This window comes from Oncorhynchus gorbuscha, linkage group LG18 (genome assembly GCF_021184085.1).
Source record: "Oncorhynchus gorbuscha isolate QuinsamMale2020 ecotype Even-year linkage group LG18, OgorEven_v1.0, whole genome shotgun sequence".
In the NCBI taxonomy this organism is placed as follows: Eukaryota; Metazoa; Chordata; class Actinopteri; order Salmoniformes; family Salmonidae; genus Oncorhynchus; species Oncorhynchus gorbuscha.
In genome coordinates, this window is record NC_060190.1 from 35,344,109 (window position 1) to 35,362,514 (window position 18,406).

The 18,406-nt window shown below is 44.6% G+C and overlaps 1 protein-coding gene across 2 annotated transcripts in view; it reads left to right on the forward strand.

Moving 5' to 3' along the window:
• Positions 1–1,434: 1,434 nt before the first annotated feature.
• The window catches only part of LOC124002352 (laminin subunit beta-3-like), a 34,930-nt gene continuing 17,958 nt past the window's right edge, over positions 1,435–18,406 (forward strand). The window contains exons 1-8 of one of the 2 annotated variants that reach the window (XM_046309724.1): positions 1,435–1,524; positions 1,746–1,797; positions 2,002–2,156; positions 13,923–14,037; positions 14,139–14,212; positions 14,334–14,519; positions 14,695–14,758; positions 14,966–15,153. In XM_046309724.1, coding sequence (XP_046165680.1) covers positions 1,773–1,797; positions 2,002–2,156; positions 13,923–14,037; positions 14,139–14,212; positions 14,334–14,519; positions 14,695–14,758; positions 14,966–15,153 — 807 coding nt within the window. In that variant the 5' untranslated portion in view covers positions 1,435–1,524; positions 1,746–1,772. The remainder of the gene's footprint in view (positions 1,525–1,745; positions 1,798–2,001; positions 2,157–13,922; positions 14,038–14,138; positions 14,213–14,333; positions 14,520–14,694; positions 14,759–14,965; positions 15,154–18,406) is intronic. The other variant, XM_046309725.1, reaches the window with a different exon arrangement.

The following is an 18,406-nucleotide window of genomic DNA, read 5'->3' on the forward strand; positions in this document are numbered from 1 at the left end:
GGCCATTTGGCAATTCTGACCTGTTCTCCCATTGCAAGGAGTTGGTGACTTCTGATGTGCTTTGGTATAATATACAGTATATAGTCATTTGAGATGAGTAGTAGTTTTTGTTACGCACAGTAACACCCTACTGCTGTTTGTGTGTATATAATCAGAAGGACACACTGTCTCTCATTATTCAGACCTTTACAGCATATTGTCTCACCACAGATAGAGCAAGGCACAGGGCACATTAAACAGAGACAAGTATATGCAAGTATAATATATACCGTACTGCATTCACTGGACTAAGGCAGTGCTAGACTGAGACTACTACTATGTGCTTTAAAAGTGGCTATAGCTTTGCTTGTGATAAAACTGCACCTCTAGGCTATTGTAATCTTTCCAGGGTGAAATCTGCTTTGTAAACACAACATTTGACGTGTCCTGACTACGTTGCCAATTTTATGTTGAGTCGTGGGGTGGGGGAAGGTGGGCTAGGACCGTCACGGTCTGTGGTCTTTAGTCATTAGAACCCCCCCACCCCTCTAAAAACATTATACCCTGTTGTTGCCACGGATACCTTACCTCAAGGATATGTGGAAGCTACGGGTGCGGCTGTGGCCGTCTGGCAGTTGTGTGTGTGTGTGCGCGTGCGTGCGTGAGACGGAGGTGAGCCACAGAACACACCCTGGTCTGGGGATGTTTGTCAGTGGCTATGGAGAAAATCAGTGTGTGTATCCAGCAGCCTTGAGTATAGGTTTGATTACACACAGGTGGTGTTCAACATATACCGCCACACGCCAAAACCCACGGAATGCCAGGGTTACCACACAATGGTGCCAATCCGTTTTACTGCCTGCAGAATATACATTTAGAGGTGTGTATGTGTGTGGAGACACTGATTCAGATGGGCATGTCAAAGATAACAATACGGGTAATGGCTTTATTTACAATGGTTTTCAACAAACAGATGAGCAGAGTTTTTGTCGCATGTTGTATCTTAAACAATCGCTGCATACCTAGGCTAATCTCCTTGCTGAGACAAGCTGCTGACCCAACCACTGATCCCACAACCATATTTTACCACATCGCTACAGAGAACTGTTTATGTTCTTCAGGGTGGTTGATCGCTCCACTGTTTAGTTTTGGATGAGCCTCCCTTTTTTGAAGAATATGTTGTTGATAGATGTCCGACGTGAACTTCTATCTCGTGTGTGTATGTTTTCCACAGGAGGCTGCTGAGGGGAGGGCGGCTCATAATAATGGCCAGAACAGAGCGAATGGAATGGCATCAAAACACACGGAAACCATGTGTTTGATGTATTTGATACCATTCCACTTATTCCACTCCAGCAATTAGCACATACAGGTCCTCCCCAATTAAGGTGTGATGTATTCATCCCAGCAGGTTGCGGAGGGGAGGCGTGTGTCTGCCAGCTACCTTTCTGACACACTGTATCGTGAGGCCCAGGTGAGACAGTGTTTGTAAGGATTCTGAGCAGCACTCACACACCCGTGTCTACGTACATACACCTACAACTGGTGAGTCCTCACCTCCATGGATTAACAATTCACTTTCACTGGTTATTTGATTTTTTATTTTCAATGTCTTTCAAAATGTTTTGTGTTCATGTAGCCATCTACTGTATTGGTAATTTCTCCCAATTATTCAGTCAACCTAGTCTTTGTTGTGAATGTCTGACATTTGACATTTTTTTTGCTGTATTGTTGGCTGTATTGTTTATTGACCTTTTTGTCTTTAGAAGAATTTCTCATAGTAGGAACCAAAGATGTGGATTTTATTCCTCTTAGCAGGTATGTGCCCACCATATTTGTGTTAGCACTTCATTGATTTCTAATTGAAAATGATCAATGAGTTGTTCAGTTATATCAAATATTTTTGGATTTAGTCTTAACATTCAGATTGTGGCGATAGTTTCGTGTAGGATGTGAGGAAATATGTCATTGGGTTGACACTTTTATCTGTGATGATAATGATGAATTGATCTCCTCCCCCAGCCCTGACAGCAGTGGCTGTGACCCAGAGGGACTGTTCTCGGGGGGCCTGTTACCCCCCTATGGGAGACCTTCTCCTCGGTAGGGAACATCAGCTTCATGCCTCCTCCACCTGCGGCCTTGCCGGCCCTGAGGTGTTTTGCACCTACTTTGGACAGGTAAGACCCTTCTCTTATTGCTATGAAAGACACCGGAGGCACTGTAAGAGAGGGGAGAAAAGTGGGGTAATAGCTGTTAATTGTTATGAGTTGTTCACCAGGGTTTTAATGTGTAACATTTCAAGTTTGTAGGGCAGCTATAACTTTATGGAGTCAAACATGAGAGACAGACAAGACAGAGACAGACAAGACAGAGACAGACAAGACAGAGACAGACAGACAGACAGACAGACAGACAGACAGACAGACAGACAGACAGACAGACAGACAGACAGACAGACAGACAGACAGACAGACAGACAGACAGACAGACAGACAGACAGACAGACAGACAGACAGACAGACAGACAGACAGACAGACAGACAGACAGACAGACAGACAGACAGACAGACAGACAGACAAGACAGAGACAGACAGACAAGAGACAGACAAGAGACAGACAAGAGACAGACAAGAGACGGACGGACGGACGGACGGACGGACGGACGGACGGACAGACTTGAATGTATAAAGACAGAAGACCGAGAGACAGACAAAAAATACAGGCAGACACAAATGCAAGCACACACACGCACACAATGTCCAATTTGTAAGTCGCTCTGGATAAGAGCGTCTGCTAAATGACTTAAATGTAAAATGTAAATGTCCAGATTGGAGGTGCATGACTGTTGCTCTCTTTGTGCTGACCATGCACAGTAGGAGACCAGGGCAGAGGGTGCACGGATGGTATGGGGAGAGGGAGAGGGTGGATGGATAGAGGGCCAGGGGAGAACTGGTTGGTGTAATTTGTGAAATTGTCTGGATCTGGTGCCAGAAACACACAGATGCCAGATGTTGCAACTACATTTGACCGCAGTCTTGGTTGCTAAGTTCCTGAAGAGAAAAACATTGGATGGGGATTTATTTGTTTGATTTGAAAACAAAGAAAATCAAATGTAATGTGTTGACAGGGAGCACATTTCTTTTCTCAGAATACTTTAGTTATTGAATTACTGTAGGTGTATTTTTGTAGGTTTATTTGTGGGACAAGTTTGAAACATCCTTTTGTTCATGACAAACTAGGAGGTAAAACATTTACATTACATTTAAGTCATTTAGCAGACGCTCTTATCCAGAGCGACTTACAAATTGGAAGCAGGTAAAAGGACAATAATCTGTGTTGCTGCCTGTTTGATTTACAGTCGAGCCTTTCATCTGAGCCACACCCTCTGGTGTTGCTGGGCAGGGCAGGTATCAGTCACTCTGCTCTTAATACTCACAATTACAAGTATGTATCTGCAGGCACACATAGGCACACACAGGCACACAGACACACACACACACACACACACACACACACACACACACACACACACACACACACACACACACACACACACACACACACACACCAGACTGTAGATATTTTTTTGCTGTCTGCTGGTTGTGGGTACTGCCTTGAATTTTTGAAACTTCACCAGTTTTGTGTTTCGATATTTACTCAAAGTGATTGTGCTTCACTGGATGATTGTGCCGATCACACAAACATGAAAGATGTTTTAATGTTGGGCGTGTGGAGAGAGGTGCCCCAGGCCATAGAACCTTGTCTAGACTGTGGATCTACTGTAACTGTATGACTGTGTGTGTTGAATCATGTCCGAAGGGTGTGGTTGTGCATCGACTATCTCTCTGACACGCTCTGTATAACTCAGTACAGGGGAGATAGCGTAGGCTAGGGATGGACATCTCTGATGGAGTGGGGGCCACAAAACATCTGAACTCATCATGAGGGGCCGCAGTTGCTCTCAGGTTTTCTTTGGGGGGGGGGGGATTTATCTGAAGGTCTTCAAAAGGGGAGTGGCCCTGGTGATGTGATCTGTGGAATGTCCTGACTGAAGATGAGCTAAGTCGCAGACAGAGGGGGAGTTGGGCAGTACAGTTTGCCAGGGCTTTATCACTCGGTGTCAAGGGAGTGGCACTTATGCCAGTGACCCTTTAATGGCTGGGCTGGGTGTCCGTCGTGCCCCCACAGAGGGTACTGGAGGACAGAGAGAGAGGGGAACAGAAGAGAGGGAGGGAGAGGGATAGAAGAGAGGGAGAAAGTATCAGACCTCAGGAAAACCCAGATGCAGACAGTTCGAAGTAACAAAAGTTTATTACAAAAACAGGGGGCAGGCAAACGACAGTTAAAGGGCATGCAGAGGTCAGTAATCCAGAGCAGAGTCCAATTGGTATAGAATGGCTCAGGGTCAGGGCAGGCAGAATGGTCAAAACCAGGAAAACTAGAAAACAGGGACAAGAGAGAGAAACAGGAGTACGGGGAAAACGATGGTAGGCTTTACAAGACGAGTTCGCTGGACTCTACCCGGAGGGGCACATCCCGAGTAGACAGCCATACCCTCTGTCCAAGACGATAGCGGGGAGCCGGGTCCGCAGCCCGTCTGTCGACAATTCCTGGAGGTGTTCTTGAGAAGAGCGGGCCAAATTCTCTTCCAGGTACACCGACAGTGGTGGACGAACATCTGGGCAGAGGATATGTTGACCTCTTCCTCTTGCTCCGGGAGGAGCGGGGTCTGATAACCCATGGAGCACTCGAAGGGCGAGAGCCCAGTGGCCGAGCAGGGAAAGGTGTTCTGGGCATACTCCACCCACACGAGTTGCTGGCTCCAGGTGGTGGGGTTGACCGAGACGAGGCACCGAAGAGTCTACTCCAGGTCCTGATTGGCACGCTCCGACTGCCCGATGGATTGTGGATGAAACCTGGAGGACAGGCCTGCCGATGACCCAATGAGTGTGCAAAACGCCTTGGAGAACTGGGACGAGAACTGAGGACCACGGTCGGAAACCATATCCAGCGGAAGTCCATGGATCCGGAAGATGTGCTGTATGATGAGCTGGGCTGTCTCCTTGGCCGAAGGTAGCTTGGGGAGGGGAATGAAATCAGCGGCTTTGGAAAACCTGTCCACCACTGTGAGGATAGTGGTATTGCCATCAGACGGAGGGAGACCAGTGATGAAGTCCAGGGAAATATTTGACCAGGAAAAGTGAGGGACAGGAAGAGGTTGAAAGGAGGGCAGCCGGAGCTTGCCGAGGAGTCTTGTTCTGAGCACAGACAGTGCAGACAGCGACGAACATGGAGGCGTCTGAAACCATGGTGGGCCACCAAAAGCTTTGTTGCACAAAGGCCAGGGTATGACGGGAGCCAGGGTGGCAGGCAAGGCTGGAGGAATGAGCCCATTCCAGGACCGGGGAGCGGACAGCATCGTGTACACACATCCGGTTAGCAGGCCCCCCCCGGTTCTCTATACCCCAAACGAGAGTAGCCGCCAGGTACGAGGTAGGAAGAATGGTCTCGGGGTCTGAGGGTGTAGAAGCGGGGCAATTGCGGCATGAAAGTGCGTCCGGCTTAACATTCTTAAATCCCAACTGGTAGGAGGTGGTGAAGTTGAACCGGGTGACGAACAGAGCCCATCGACCTTGCCTGGAGTTGAGACACTTGGCAGTACGGAGATATTTCAGGGTCTTGTGATCCATTCACACTATGAATGGAAGCTCCCAAGTTCTCGATTCCCCACATCATAATTCCTCTCCGTGGTGTTAAGGCGATGGGAGAAGGCGGCGCAGGGATGCAGCTTAAGGTACAGAGCAGATCGCAGGGAAAGGACCACCCCCACTCCAACATCTGAAGCATCTACCTCCACCACGAACTGACGGGACGGGTCCGGATGGATCAATATGGGAGCGGTGGTGAATTGGTGCTTAAGGTCCAGGAATGCCCAGTCAGCAGCTGGGGACCACGTGAACGGGACCTTGGGAGAGGTGAGTGCTGACAGGGAGGAAGTCAGGGTGCTGTAACTCCGGATAAATCGGCAATAGAAATAGGAAAATCATAAGAAACGTTGCAGCTGCACTCTGGATGTGGGTTGGAGCCAATCCACCACTGCTCTCACCTTTTCCGGATCTGCACATTCCCAGCAGTGATGATGTATCCAAGGAAGGAGATGTTGGAGCGATGGAACTCGCATTTTTTGGCTTTGACAAACAGCTGGTTCTCCAGGAGGCAGAAGGACGGATACCCCCTGCAGCCAGGCAGTCCTCGATGTACGTCTTCATAGCCTTGGTCTCCGGACCCGACAGTGAATACAGCCGTCCCCGGGGTGGTGTAGTGCCCGGGAGAATATTGATCCTGCAGTCATAGGGGTGATTCGGAGGAAGCAAAGTGGCCCAGGTCATGCTGAAAACCTCCCAGAGATCCTAGTACTCCACAGGAATGGCAGAGAGGTTCGAGGCTTCTTCTGAGCCCACAGGAAGATGCCCTGGGGCAGGCTGCGCAGACTTCAAGCAATGGGCGTGGCAGAACTGGTTCCAGCCCACAATAGTACCAGCAGTCCAGTTGATAAGGGGATTGTGGCGCTGGAGTCAAGAAAAGTCCAAAACCACGGGAACCTGACGAGACTTGATGAGCATAAACTGTATAGACTCACTGTGGTTCCGGACACACGCAAGTGGATAGGAGTAGTATTGTGGGTAACCCTGGCTATAGAGCGACCATCCAGTGCTCTAACGCTCAGAGGAGTGGAGAGGGGCTGAGTGGGGATGCCCAGCTCAGACACCAGGGTGGCGTCCATGAAACTCTAGTCGGCCCCAGAGTCAATGAGAACCCAGAGAGATATAGACTGGTCGCCCCGCAGCAGGATGGTAATGGAGATGGGTGCGAGTAAGGGCAGAAGAAAAACTATCTGTATGGCCCACCAGTCTACTCATACATACTGATGAGCCTGGTCTCTTTAAAAGACCGGATGACACATAATGACCGGCAGTTCCGCAATACAGACAACTCTGGGTGTTAAAGTCTGCGTAAGCATTCGGCTGGAGACAGCCTAGCTCTGCCGAGTTGCATCTGCTCCGAAAAATGCGAGTCGGCAAACCTCGGAAACTCTCGGGGGAACTCGGGTAAGCTCGGACATTAGCGTTATGAGTGGAAGGACGAGGGCTACAGTTCTAAGTAACAAAAGTTCATTACAAAAACAGGGGGCAGGCAAGCAACAGGTCAGGGGCAGGCAGAGGTCGGTAAACCCAGAACATATTCCGAAAGGTACAGAACGGCAGGTAGGCTCAGGGTCAGGGCATTTAGAGGTCAGTAATCCAGGGCAGTGTCACAAGGTACAGAACGGCAGGCAGGCTCGGGGTCAGGGCGGGCAGTGTGGTCAAAACCGGGAAAACTATGAAACAGGGACTAGAGAGAAAAACAAGAGTACTGGAAAAACTCTGGCAGGCTTGACGAGACAAGACAGACTGGCAACAGACAAACAGAAAACACAGGTATAAATGCACAGGGAAAATGGGCGACGCCAGGAGGGGGTTGGAGACAAGCACAAGACCGGTGAAACAGATTAGGGTGTGACAGAAAGAGGTATAGAACAGAGGGATAGAGAGAGGGGGTAGAAACAAGGATACAGTAGGTGATAGAGAGAGTGGATAGGAGGCTTGGCCTTCCTGTCCACTGCTGACAGATCTATTCTGGATTGTATTTCTGGATTTGGTTTGGCACAGTGAGACTGCGAGACTCCTGTCTCTTGCCCAACACTCTCCTCTACCCTTGACACGCCCTTGGCACTGGCAGTTGCCAGAGAGTTGCCGATAGCAACAAGCCAACATGGCTCAAAGTGATTTTCCTTCAGGGTTTGGTATGAACTAATCAGAGATGAGAAAGGCAAGGCTGGTCCCATTTTCCTCAGGGAGGGGATCTTAGCCAATAGTTGGATTCGAGACCAGGTCGAGCCTACCAACCATATCAGGTTCCAATCTGTGACCTAATTTCAGACTATGATTTTTACTCATATATTTTTACTCATATATTTACTCATATATTTTCTGTTTACATTTTTTTCTTTATTTATAGAATTATCCATTGTTCCCTGTGTAGTACCTTTCCACAGTTCTCATTTTTGAGAGATATACAGCACAGGAGGTTAGTGGCACCTTAATTGTGGAGAACTGGCTCTTGTTAATGACTGAAGCAGAATAGGTGGAATTGCATCAAATGCATCAAACACGTGGTCTCCAGGTGTTTGATACCATTCGCTCCGTTCCGGACATTATTATGAGCTCCTCAGCAGCCTCCTACAGTGAGTGTAATGCAGACATTTAAAATGGGGAATCAAATATTGCCACCGGTCCACCCACCATGGAAATCTGATTCAATTGTGATGGCTTTATAATAAATTTTTAAAAAGTACCAATAAGGGGCTTATTATTAACCTTTATTTATTTAACTAGGCAAGTCAGTTAAAGAACAAATTCTTATTTTCAATGATGGCCTAGGAACAGTGGGCTAACTACCTGTTCAGGGGCAGAACAACAGATTTGTACCTTGTCAGTTTGGAGATTTGAACTTGCAACGTTTCGGTTACTAGTCCAACGCTCTAACCACTAGGCTACCCTGCCACCCAGAAGGGGGGGCAACATGAGTGGCCCAGGCCAGAACTCTCTCCCCATGGTACCATGGTCCATGCCTCTGTGGCGTTAGTGTCTGTCCTCTGGTCCAAAAAGCCAGCCAGCTGGCCATACAAACACACTTTGATACAGGCTGCTACATTGGCAGACTAATCTCTTCTGGTCAGATTCCAGTGGTCTGGCAGAGTTTCTCCATATTATCCTTAGCAGAATGCAGCCTAAGGGGCACTGATTGGCTGGACACTGACCAGGTCCAGGAAGTCTTGTGTCTGAAGCAGACGATACCAAACTGTATTTTTTTAAAAGGCTGTGTTTACACAGGTAACCCAATTGTTTGTTTCTCTAACTAATTCGGTTTTTGAGCAATCGGATCAGGTCTTTTGCCAATAATTGGGCAAAATATCAGAAATGGGCTGCCTTTGTAAGCTATAACACTTAGAAGCCTAAGCTAGAAGGATGCATGCATTTATCTTAATTCTCCAATATGTGGGATTCTTATTTTTATTATTTTACAATAATTATAATTTGTGTTCCATCTGATGCTGCTGGTTGTGTTCTGACGAATTGGGAAGTTGTTTCTGTAATTAATGAATAGCTAGAATGCTGTTCACTAGCAACGATACATTCACTCAGAGTCTTAGAAAGCCACTCAAACAAGGAACAGTGTAGTCCTTTCAGCATCTCTGTCTTGTGGTCAATCTCTGAGTACTGACCACTGGTCCAGAAATAGACACACTGACAGACCAGGGTCAGGGCTGATGCCAGAGCATATGGGTTGTTCCACAAAATGAGGCCCTTTGATATTTGAATTAGAAATGATGTACCGATATTTGAAAAGCCTATCATATTCAATGAAGTGCTCTTTAATATAGACCACATGGAGAATTCAATCATTCAGATTTGTGATATGAATAAAGACTGGCTCAAGTGACAGAATTCTGTGTTTTGACATGTCCCTCTGCGCACCCTCTGTGACTGACAGGAAGATTTGAACCCATTTAACCCCAACATTTCTCCACATTTTCACCATGACTATAAAGCCCTGGTTATTTTCTTGCTTTGACTAAGTCTTTTCTGAGGATTGTTAATTTATTTAACATGATTAGTGATTCATTTGAAACTTTTAAAAAACAACCTGTCCCTAATTTTAAGGTCAACCCTGTTATGTGAACTGAACTCTAGTTTTTATATGGTGAAACTATCAATGTTTCAAAAGAAGCGTTGAACATCTAATAGTAAAATCATAGTGTAAAAGCTGGTGAGCTGGTTCTAATCATTTTGGCCATTTTCTGGTGTTTTGTGGTGGGAAACGGAGTGGGTTGAAAATAACACGTCAACCCTGTGACACATAGATAGACAGGCTAGAATTGTTTGAAGCTTGCATGCAATATCCCCTCCCTGTTGCACACAACAAACCTACATTTCCCGTCACAAGGGGATTTATGGCTGATTTCAAATTAAATCGTCAACCCTGTTAGTTTTAAAACTTCTTGAGATGGGAAAACACTTTTTTTTATTAAGCTGAACATGTGCTCTTTATGACAAAATGTTCAAATGAGGTGAAATCAAACGTTTTTTTTTCCCCCTCCACCAAGTCACACATCTCAAAAGGGTTTAGATAACACAGTGATTCTGATGGCCGGAGTTGGTTTGAAAGTGGATTTGTTTTTTTGCATGGGATATACAGTGCAATGGCCATCTCAGTCTCCGTCCTTCAACCAGAGGATGTGAATGAATGAAGTATGTGAGCGGAGTTGAGCGAGCAAAAATCCTGCTCATCAGTGCTTGCACAGCACTCCTGTAAATTTTTAAAATGTAACCTTTATTTAACTAGTCAGGTCAGTTAAAAACAAATTCTTATTTACAATGACAGCCTACCACGGCCAAACCCGGACGACTCTGGGCCAATTGTGCGCCACCCTGTGGGACTCACGGCTGGATGTGATACAGCCTGGAATCAAACCAGGGACTGTAGTGATGCAGTACCTTAGACCACTGCGCCACTCGGAAGCCCTGTGCTCCAAGTCTTTTCCATTCGCTTCATTCATTAAAATTCCAATTTAACCAACACCCATCCATTTTATGTGACCTGGACCTACCATTTGGTTTTGAAGTATTTAAACCAAATCATATGATTTAAATGAAAAGCATTATAATAAACATGAAAAGGTGAATGTTAGAAGCACTCATAATTTCACATAGGCTCCATGTCATATTGAACTGCATATAAACACTCTAAATAGGTCAGAAGGAACTGAAATGAATTATTTATGTTACATTATTTCTATTATTTCAAGGCTGCAGCCACAAAGAAATACATTGTGAAGCACTTGCGAGTGTGACATGCTAGGCTGGTATGGAGTCAGGGAAATTAAGTGTTTAAACAACATTTCATTGTATTATATTAACCCTGTGGAAATCTAATTAACATAACACAAAAGTCCCATCAAAATCCAACACATCCGCCAATATTACCCTTCCCTCTTCCACATCTGTGGTGAAAGGTGACAGAGCTAGAGAGGTGTTTGTCAGACCATTTCATTTGTATTTATATTTAACCTTTATTTAAGTAGGCAAATCAGTTAAGAACAAATTCCTATTTACAATGACGGCCTACCCCGGCCAAACCCAGACGATACTGGGCCAATTGTGAGCCGCCCAATGGGACAACCAATCACTGCCGGATGTGATTGGGAGTCCCATAGGATACAATATAGATGAGTATTTGAATTACTTATTGTATACAGCCATTTTTGCTCATCTTTATTTAAGGGTGTCAATTCCCGACCCACTGTTGAATTCTGAACTTTTCAATTGTGTCAGGACATGCATCTCCCCATACAGGAGAATATATTTCCCTCTTTACCACGCCATTGGTTAGGGAACAATTCACAGGGACTTTACCAGAAGACAATAATAATATCACATCATTACCATCCAATCGACATTACAGTCTAAAGTTGTTATACAACATGGACTATAAAAGTGTATTAATAATGTGTTTGTACACTGAAACTGCAGTAAGTGTGTGTGTGTGTGTGTGTGTGTGTGTGTGTGTGTGTGTGTGTGTGTGTGTGTGTGTGTGTGTGTGTGTGTGTGTGTGTGTGTGTGTGTGTGTGTGTGTGTGTGTGTGTGTGTGTGTGTGTGTGTGTGTGTGTGTGTGTGCGCATGTGTGCAGACGTGTGTGGGCGCATGTTTGCAGGCAGATTTTCGTTTGTTTGACGAAATCAGCAGCTTGCCTGTTGACTTTTGAAATCGTGGTTCAGAGGGATTGGGCGGGGGTGGGGTCGGCAGAAGTAGAGAGAAAGAGAGTGAGTAAGCAAACGAGAGAGAAAGAGAGAGAGAGAGAGAGAGTGTGAGAGAGAGAGAAAGATAATGTTCCGACAAAGACAATGTTCTGATACGTTAAGGAGTCTTAAAATTCAAAATCAAATAGCTAAGTAGTCCTTGGAATGACCATCTTAAAACAATGCCATATGTTAACTTTTAATCATTTTAGTCTATAAATTGCGCATATGGGCTGTGACTTATAATTAAATACAAATGAAATGAAAAAATGCCTTATTAGCTTCAGTCTACAGTGCCTTTGAATACATTTTTAGAAACTCCAGTTTGGCCAGAGTCTGTGGCTACAGGCTCATGCGATGGTGCCTGGAGAGGGGAAACGAGAGTAGTAAAAAGAGAACGAGCAAGCTGGATAGATTGACAGTGGCCATAACTGGTGTTGAAATATCCAGTGTAACCTTTCACCCGGTGGGGTACAAAGCCATGGCCTCTGTGACAGACTAGAGAGGCCAGCCAGCCTGACTCAGGCCAAGTAACTGCTCCAACCCCAGTCCCAACCCGCTCCGACCAGGGCAAGCTGAGGTGGAGGTGGAGGTGTAGGGTAGTGGAGACGGGGGGGTTGGAGGGGAGGGTCATTGGAGGTATTGGTAGTGATTTTTTTTTATTGCAAGGGGTGGTAGAATGATGTTGGCGGTCAGGGAACCCACTACAGTACAACAGTTAACTATAGAATACTACAATACTTACTATAGCATTCTATAGTAAACAGAAGTATACTGCAGAATACTATATTACACACTGTAGTATCCCTGGGTCGTGTGTAGTACTTATTATAAAACATTGTAATATACTGTAAAATACTATAGTAAATACGAAAGTATTATAAAATAAATAGAAATAATCCACAAATACACTACAGTTTGCAAAAACACAACCTTTTTTTTTTACTATAGTAAATTCTACAGTACCTTATTTTCAAATACCCTGCCCATTACCCTCTCCAATATCTCAATATGGGACAGACGTTAGTGGGAACCCTACAGGTTATAGAAACGAAGCGAAGCGCTGAATTAGCGGTTCAGACCCCAGTCCTACATACCTACAGGTTATGGAACATTTGCTCTTTTAGTATTTTTCCAGTAGCATTCCTGAAGGAGAAAACCTCCACTTCCATGTCAAAGATAATAAAACAAAAACACTACAGTAAATATTACAGTATACTACAGTCTGCAAAAACACTACATGATTTACTATAGTATATGCTAGTTTTCTTTTACTACAATATTTATACCATAGTTAACTGTAAATACTACAGTATACTACAGTAAATACTACACTATCCACTGTAGTGTTTTTGCAGACTTTAGTCCTGTGTGTGGAGCAAGTAATCTTGGGTCACATAATGCATGTAGAAAAACCACTTCACTAGTGTTATGCAAGAGCTTTCCCATCAGCGTTGTATTGATTTGAGATATCATGGCTTTACCTCAGTGTTATCTGTGGTGTCTGTGGGAAGATCCACATGAACATTTAGTTGCACATTGGTCTTTGTGAGTGGTTCCATTGTGTTGGAGGAGGAACTGATACCTTGTTCTGTCTTGTTGCTGTGTGATTGCTCTCGCGTTCCCTCAGTCCACATTTGTCTGATAAATTAGGATTTTAGTGAAGGCATTTAAACCTCCCACGAATAGTGTTCTGTTTGAATGTGTGCTGACCAATAACTCACATTCTCTACAAAGAGGTCAGGGGACACATGTACGCATGCATGCATTCCCAAACACAAAGACACACTGTGTGTGTACTGTTACAGTTCTGAGTTATATTGCATAAGACAAAGGGCAGAGCACAGCTTGAGCACAACCATTAGAACACAACCATTAACGTTAATGATAAACCAATCTAATCTGGTTTAGATGTATTTAAATATCTTTAGATTTATTTATATATATTTTTAATCCCCCTTACATTCTAAAAATCAAACATACTTTGTTTGCATGAACTTATATATAGTAAATGATGCTAAGTAGTATCTTTCTCTCTCTCAGTGGAGGATGAAGTGCTGTACCTGTGACACCAGGAACCCATCCAGTCAGTTGGCTCACACCATCCAGAACGTTCTATCCACCGCTGGACACAACAGGTGGTGGCAGGCCAGGAAAGGTGAGGGGATTACAGAGCTACAGGACACATGTTGTGAGTGACCCATCCTAAAACCTTCTTATCGTGACCCACCAAAATAAAGTAAACCAATGTTTCTTTAGACGTGAGTCCGGTCACCCTACAGTTGGACCTACAGAACCTGTTTCAGCTGGACACCATCATTCTGACCTTCAAGGTAAGACCCAGCTGCCAGAGCAGCATGGTCAGGGCTTTTCCAATGTGCAAGGGCAGAATAGTCTTTTTTTGAAATGCTGTACAATCTTATGGACTGATTTTACGGTTGCCTCTATATACAGGGTCCCCGCCCTAGTGCGCTGGTGGTGGAGAGGACGTTGGATAATGGTCAAACCTGGCAACCGTCACTCTACATGGCCTCAGACTGTCGCTCGGCCTTCCCTGGCATTGCCATGACTATGCCACGCTCTCTGGACCAGACCTACTGCTACACCCTACCCCCCGTTAACTCTTACCAGGACCAGACCGTAAGGGTGTAGTCTCCCTAGGCAGACAGTTGCCTCCCACAATGTAGGACCGGGTTTATGAGATAACGGGGTAACAACGTTGGAAACTGGAGGAAATTCCCATGATAATTTGTGTTAGCCAGAGATTAAATGTTCTGCTGTTCCCCTTTTTGATTTTCCTCATTGCATTACACAGATTCAGTTCAGCCCCTTGCACCAGTTCTCTAGCATCAGCGTCCCCAATGGGCAGAAGATTCAAGGTAAGATAAACATGATCAACCATATTCACTTACCCATCCATGACACTCACCCACTGTTACTATGGACAATGTAATGTCCTTATGCATTATATTTGAGCCATTTTGCAAGTGCTCTCCTCCAGAGCCACATACACCTTTCATGATTGAACATTCCTGATTCAATGAGATGCTTTGCCCAGTGATTGACAGCTCTCTCTCGGTCCCCAGAGGTGTCAGGATTGACAGGCCTGCGGGTGAAGTTGACTGAGCTGGGTGCTGTGCCCCGCTTGCCCGGCCGCAACCCCTCTCTGTTTTATGCCCTCGGAGAGATGAGAGTGATGGGCACCTGCCTCTGCCACGGCCATGCCAACCACTGTCTGCAGGATACTACTGCCAACCAGATGCCTAGCACACAGGTATGATACTACTGCCAACCAGATGCCTAGCACACAGGTATGATACTACTGCCAACCAGATGCCTAGCACACAGGTATGATACTACTGCCAACCAGATGCCTAGCACACAGGTATGATACTACTGCCAACCAGATGCCTAGCACACAGGTATGATACTACTGCCAACCAGATGCCTAGCACACAGGTATGATACTACTGCCAACCAGATGCCTAAGCACACAGGTATGATACTACTGCCAACCAGATGCCTAGCACACAGGTATGATACCACTGCCAACAACCTAACACACAGTTATAGTATACCTAACGCATACAACACACATCTACAGGCCAACTGCTGTCTGCCTAAGACATTACCAACCACCTATATCCAACCAGAGTATGTGGGCGGAGCGAAGCGAGAAGCGTGCCCAATTTGACTGGAGCGTGGAGCGAGATTCCCAAAGGATGGAGCATCGGTCTTCTCGCCCACTCCAATAGCGCTCACTTCATGTGCTCACGTCATGCCCAGCCCAGCGTGCATTTGTAGTCTACTTGTGTGCTGCTATGGACACTTGCTTTAGCTAGTCATGGAGTTGAAAAGACACCTATCCCAAAAGCCTGATGGTGTACTTACTACATGCACATGTTACAAGACAGGAACAAGGTGGGTAGCTAATGAAGTGTGTCATTGTAGCAAAGTATTTATAAACGCAAAATCAGATCCCTTAAAAGTTTCCTTCATTTTTGTTCTATCATCATCTATACAATAAGCCATTATTGATTTTGGCCCAATAGGCCTGGCATATTCCAACTTCTAAGGAGCTTTCCGTTTTGAATGGGTTATTTTGCCTAAAAACCTTTTAGACCTATCTATAGAAGAAGAAAACTCTGCATCCCTGTCCAGCCTGGCAAGAGTGGACAAAAGGGTATTTATAGCATCCCTAGTTGTTCTGCAAGCATGGAGAGGATATTCTTCGCTACTGACCTGCTCTCAAGACACCATCACATGAGCCAGAAACCACAGACTCTGGCTAAACCGGTGTTTCTAAAAATGAATTCAAAGGCACTGTAGACTGAGCCTAATAAGACATTTTTTGTTTAATTTTATATTTAATTCTAAGTAGGTCACAACCTATAAGGACCATTTATAGATTAAAATTATTTTATACAACAAAATGTTTAAATGGTGAGCGCTTAATGTCCCTGACTCCCAACCAGCATAGTGTGTCGCACTCACAAATGCTTCACAATGTATTTCTTTGTAGGCTAGAGCCTTGAAATAATTGAAATAATATAGCCTAAATAATTCATTTCTGTTCCATTTTCCATTCCTGACCTATTTAGTGTTTATATACTGTTTGTATTTATATTTATTTATATTTATTATGGATCCCCTTGGCAGCAGCTACTCCTCCTGGGGTCCAGGAGGCAGTAATTTACATTGTAATATACATTCTAAACATTAAAATACATTTTCCAACAGATTTCACAATACATTAAGTGTGTGCCCTCAGGCCACTACTCTACTACTACACACAATCCAGGTGTACGTGTGTATGTTATGTGTGTTTGTACCTGTGTTTGTGACTCTTCACAGTCCTCGTTGTTCCACAAGGTGTATTTTTATCTGTATTTTAAAAAAATCAGATTTTACTGCTTGCGTGTTACTTGATGTGGAATAGAGAGAGCCATGGCTACATGGCTGTATGTAGTACTGTGCGCCTGTCATAGTCCGTTCTGGACTTGAGAACTGTGACGAGACCTCTGGTGGCATGTCTTGTGGGTATGCATGGGTGTCCGAGCTATGTGCGAGTAGTTTAGACAGACACCTCTGTTCATTCAACAAGTCAATACTTCTTACAAAAGCAAGCAGTGATGAAGTCAATCTCTCCTCTACTTTGAGCCATGAGAAATTGACATACATATTATATGTTAGCTCTTCATGTACATTTAAGGGCCAGCCGTGCTGCCATGTTCTGGGCCAGTTGTAATTTTCCCAAGTCCCTCTAGGGCCTGTAGGTCCTGCCTTGAGGATATTGTTGTTAAGAAGGTAGAGCAGCACTTTAATATGGACAGGCTTCTCCTCATCTTAGCTACTGTTGCACCAATATGTTTTCACCATAACAGTTTTACAATCCAGGGTTACTCCAAGCAGTTTAGTCTCCTCAACTTGCACAATTTCCACATTGTTCATTACAAGATTTAGTTGAGGTTTAGGGTTTAGTGAATGATTTGTCTCAATATAATGCTTTTAGTTGGAAATATGTGGGACTAAACTATTTATTGCCACCTAATCTGAAACTGACTGCAGCTCTTTGTTAAGTGTTGCAGTGATTTCACTCACTGTAGTAGCTGACGTGTATAGTGTTGAGTCATCCGCATACATAGACACACAGGCTTTACTCAGAACCAGTGGCAGGTCATTAGTAAAGATTTTTAAAAGTAAAGGGCCTAGACAGCTACCCTGGGGAATGCCTGATTCTACCTGGATTATGTTGGAGAGGCTACTATTAAAGAACACCCTCTGTGTTCTGTTAGACGGGTAACTCTCAATCCACAGTGTAAAGGGGTATAAAGCCATAACATATACATTTTTATAGCAGTATACTATGATCGATAATGTCAAAAGCCGCACTGAAGTCTAACAAAACAGCTCCCACTATCTTTTATTATCAATTTCTCTCAGCGAATCATCAGTCATTTGTGTAAGTTGAATGTGCATGTTTGAATGCACGTCTCTATAAGCGTGCTGAACGTCTGTTGTTAATTTATTTCCTGTAAACTAGCATTGTATCTGGTCAAACACAATTTTTTCCTAAAGTTTATTAAGCCTTGGTAACAGGCTGATTGGTCAGTTATTTGAGCCAGTAAATGGGGCTTTACTGTTGTTGGTAGTGGAATGACTTTTGCTTCCCTTCAGGCCTGAGGGCACACACTTTTTTGTAAGCTTAGATAGAAGAGATTGCAATATACTCCGCTATCATCCTTAGTCATTTTCCGTCCAAATTGTCAAGACCCAGGTGGCTTGTCATTTTTGATAGACAACAATCATGTTTTCACCTCTTCCTGTTATGCCGGTGAATGAGGACCCAAAAGCGACTTAACGAAAACAGAGTCTTTATTCCAGTAAATGACAAAAGTAATAATCCTGGATAAATCAAGGAGAAAACAAAACAGGAAAAAACTTAAATCCACTCGTAGTAACGAGGACTGACTGGAGACTCGACCATAGACTGCAGGTTGCTTCGGGAAGGCACCGACCGTAGCAGA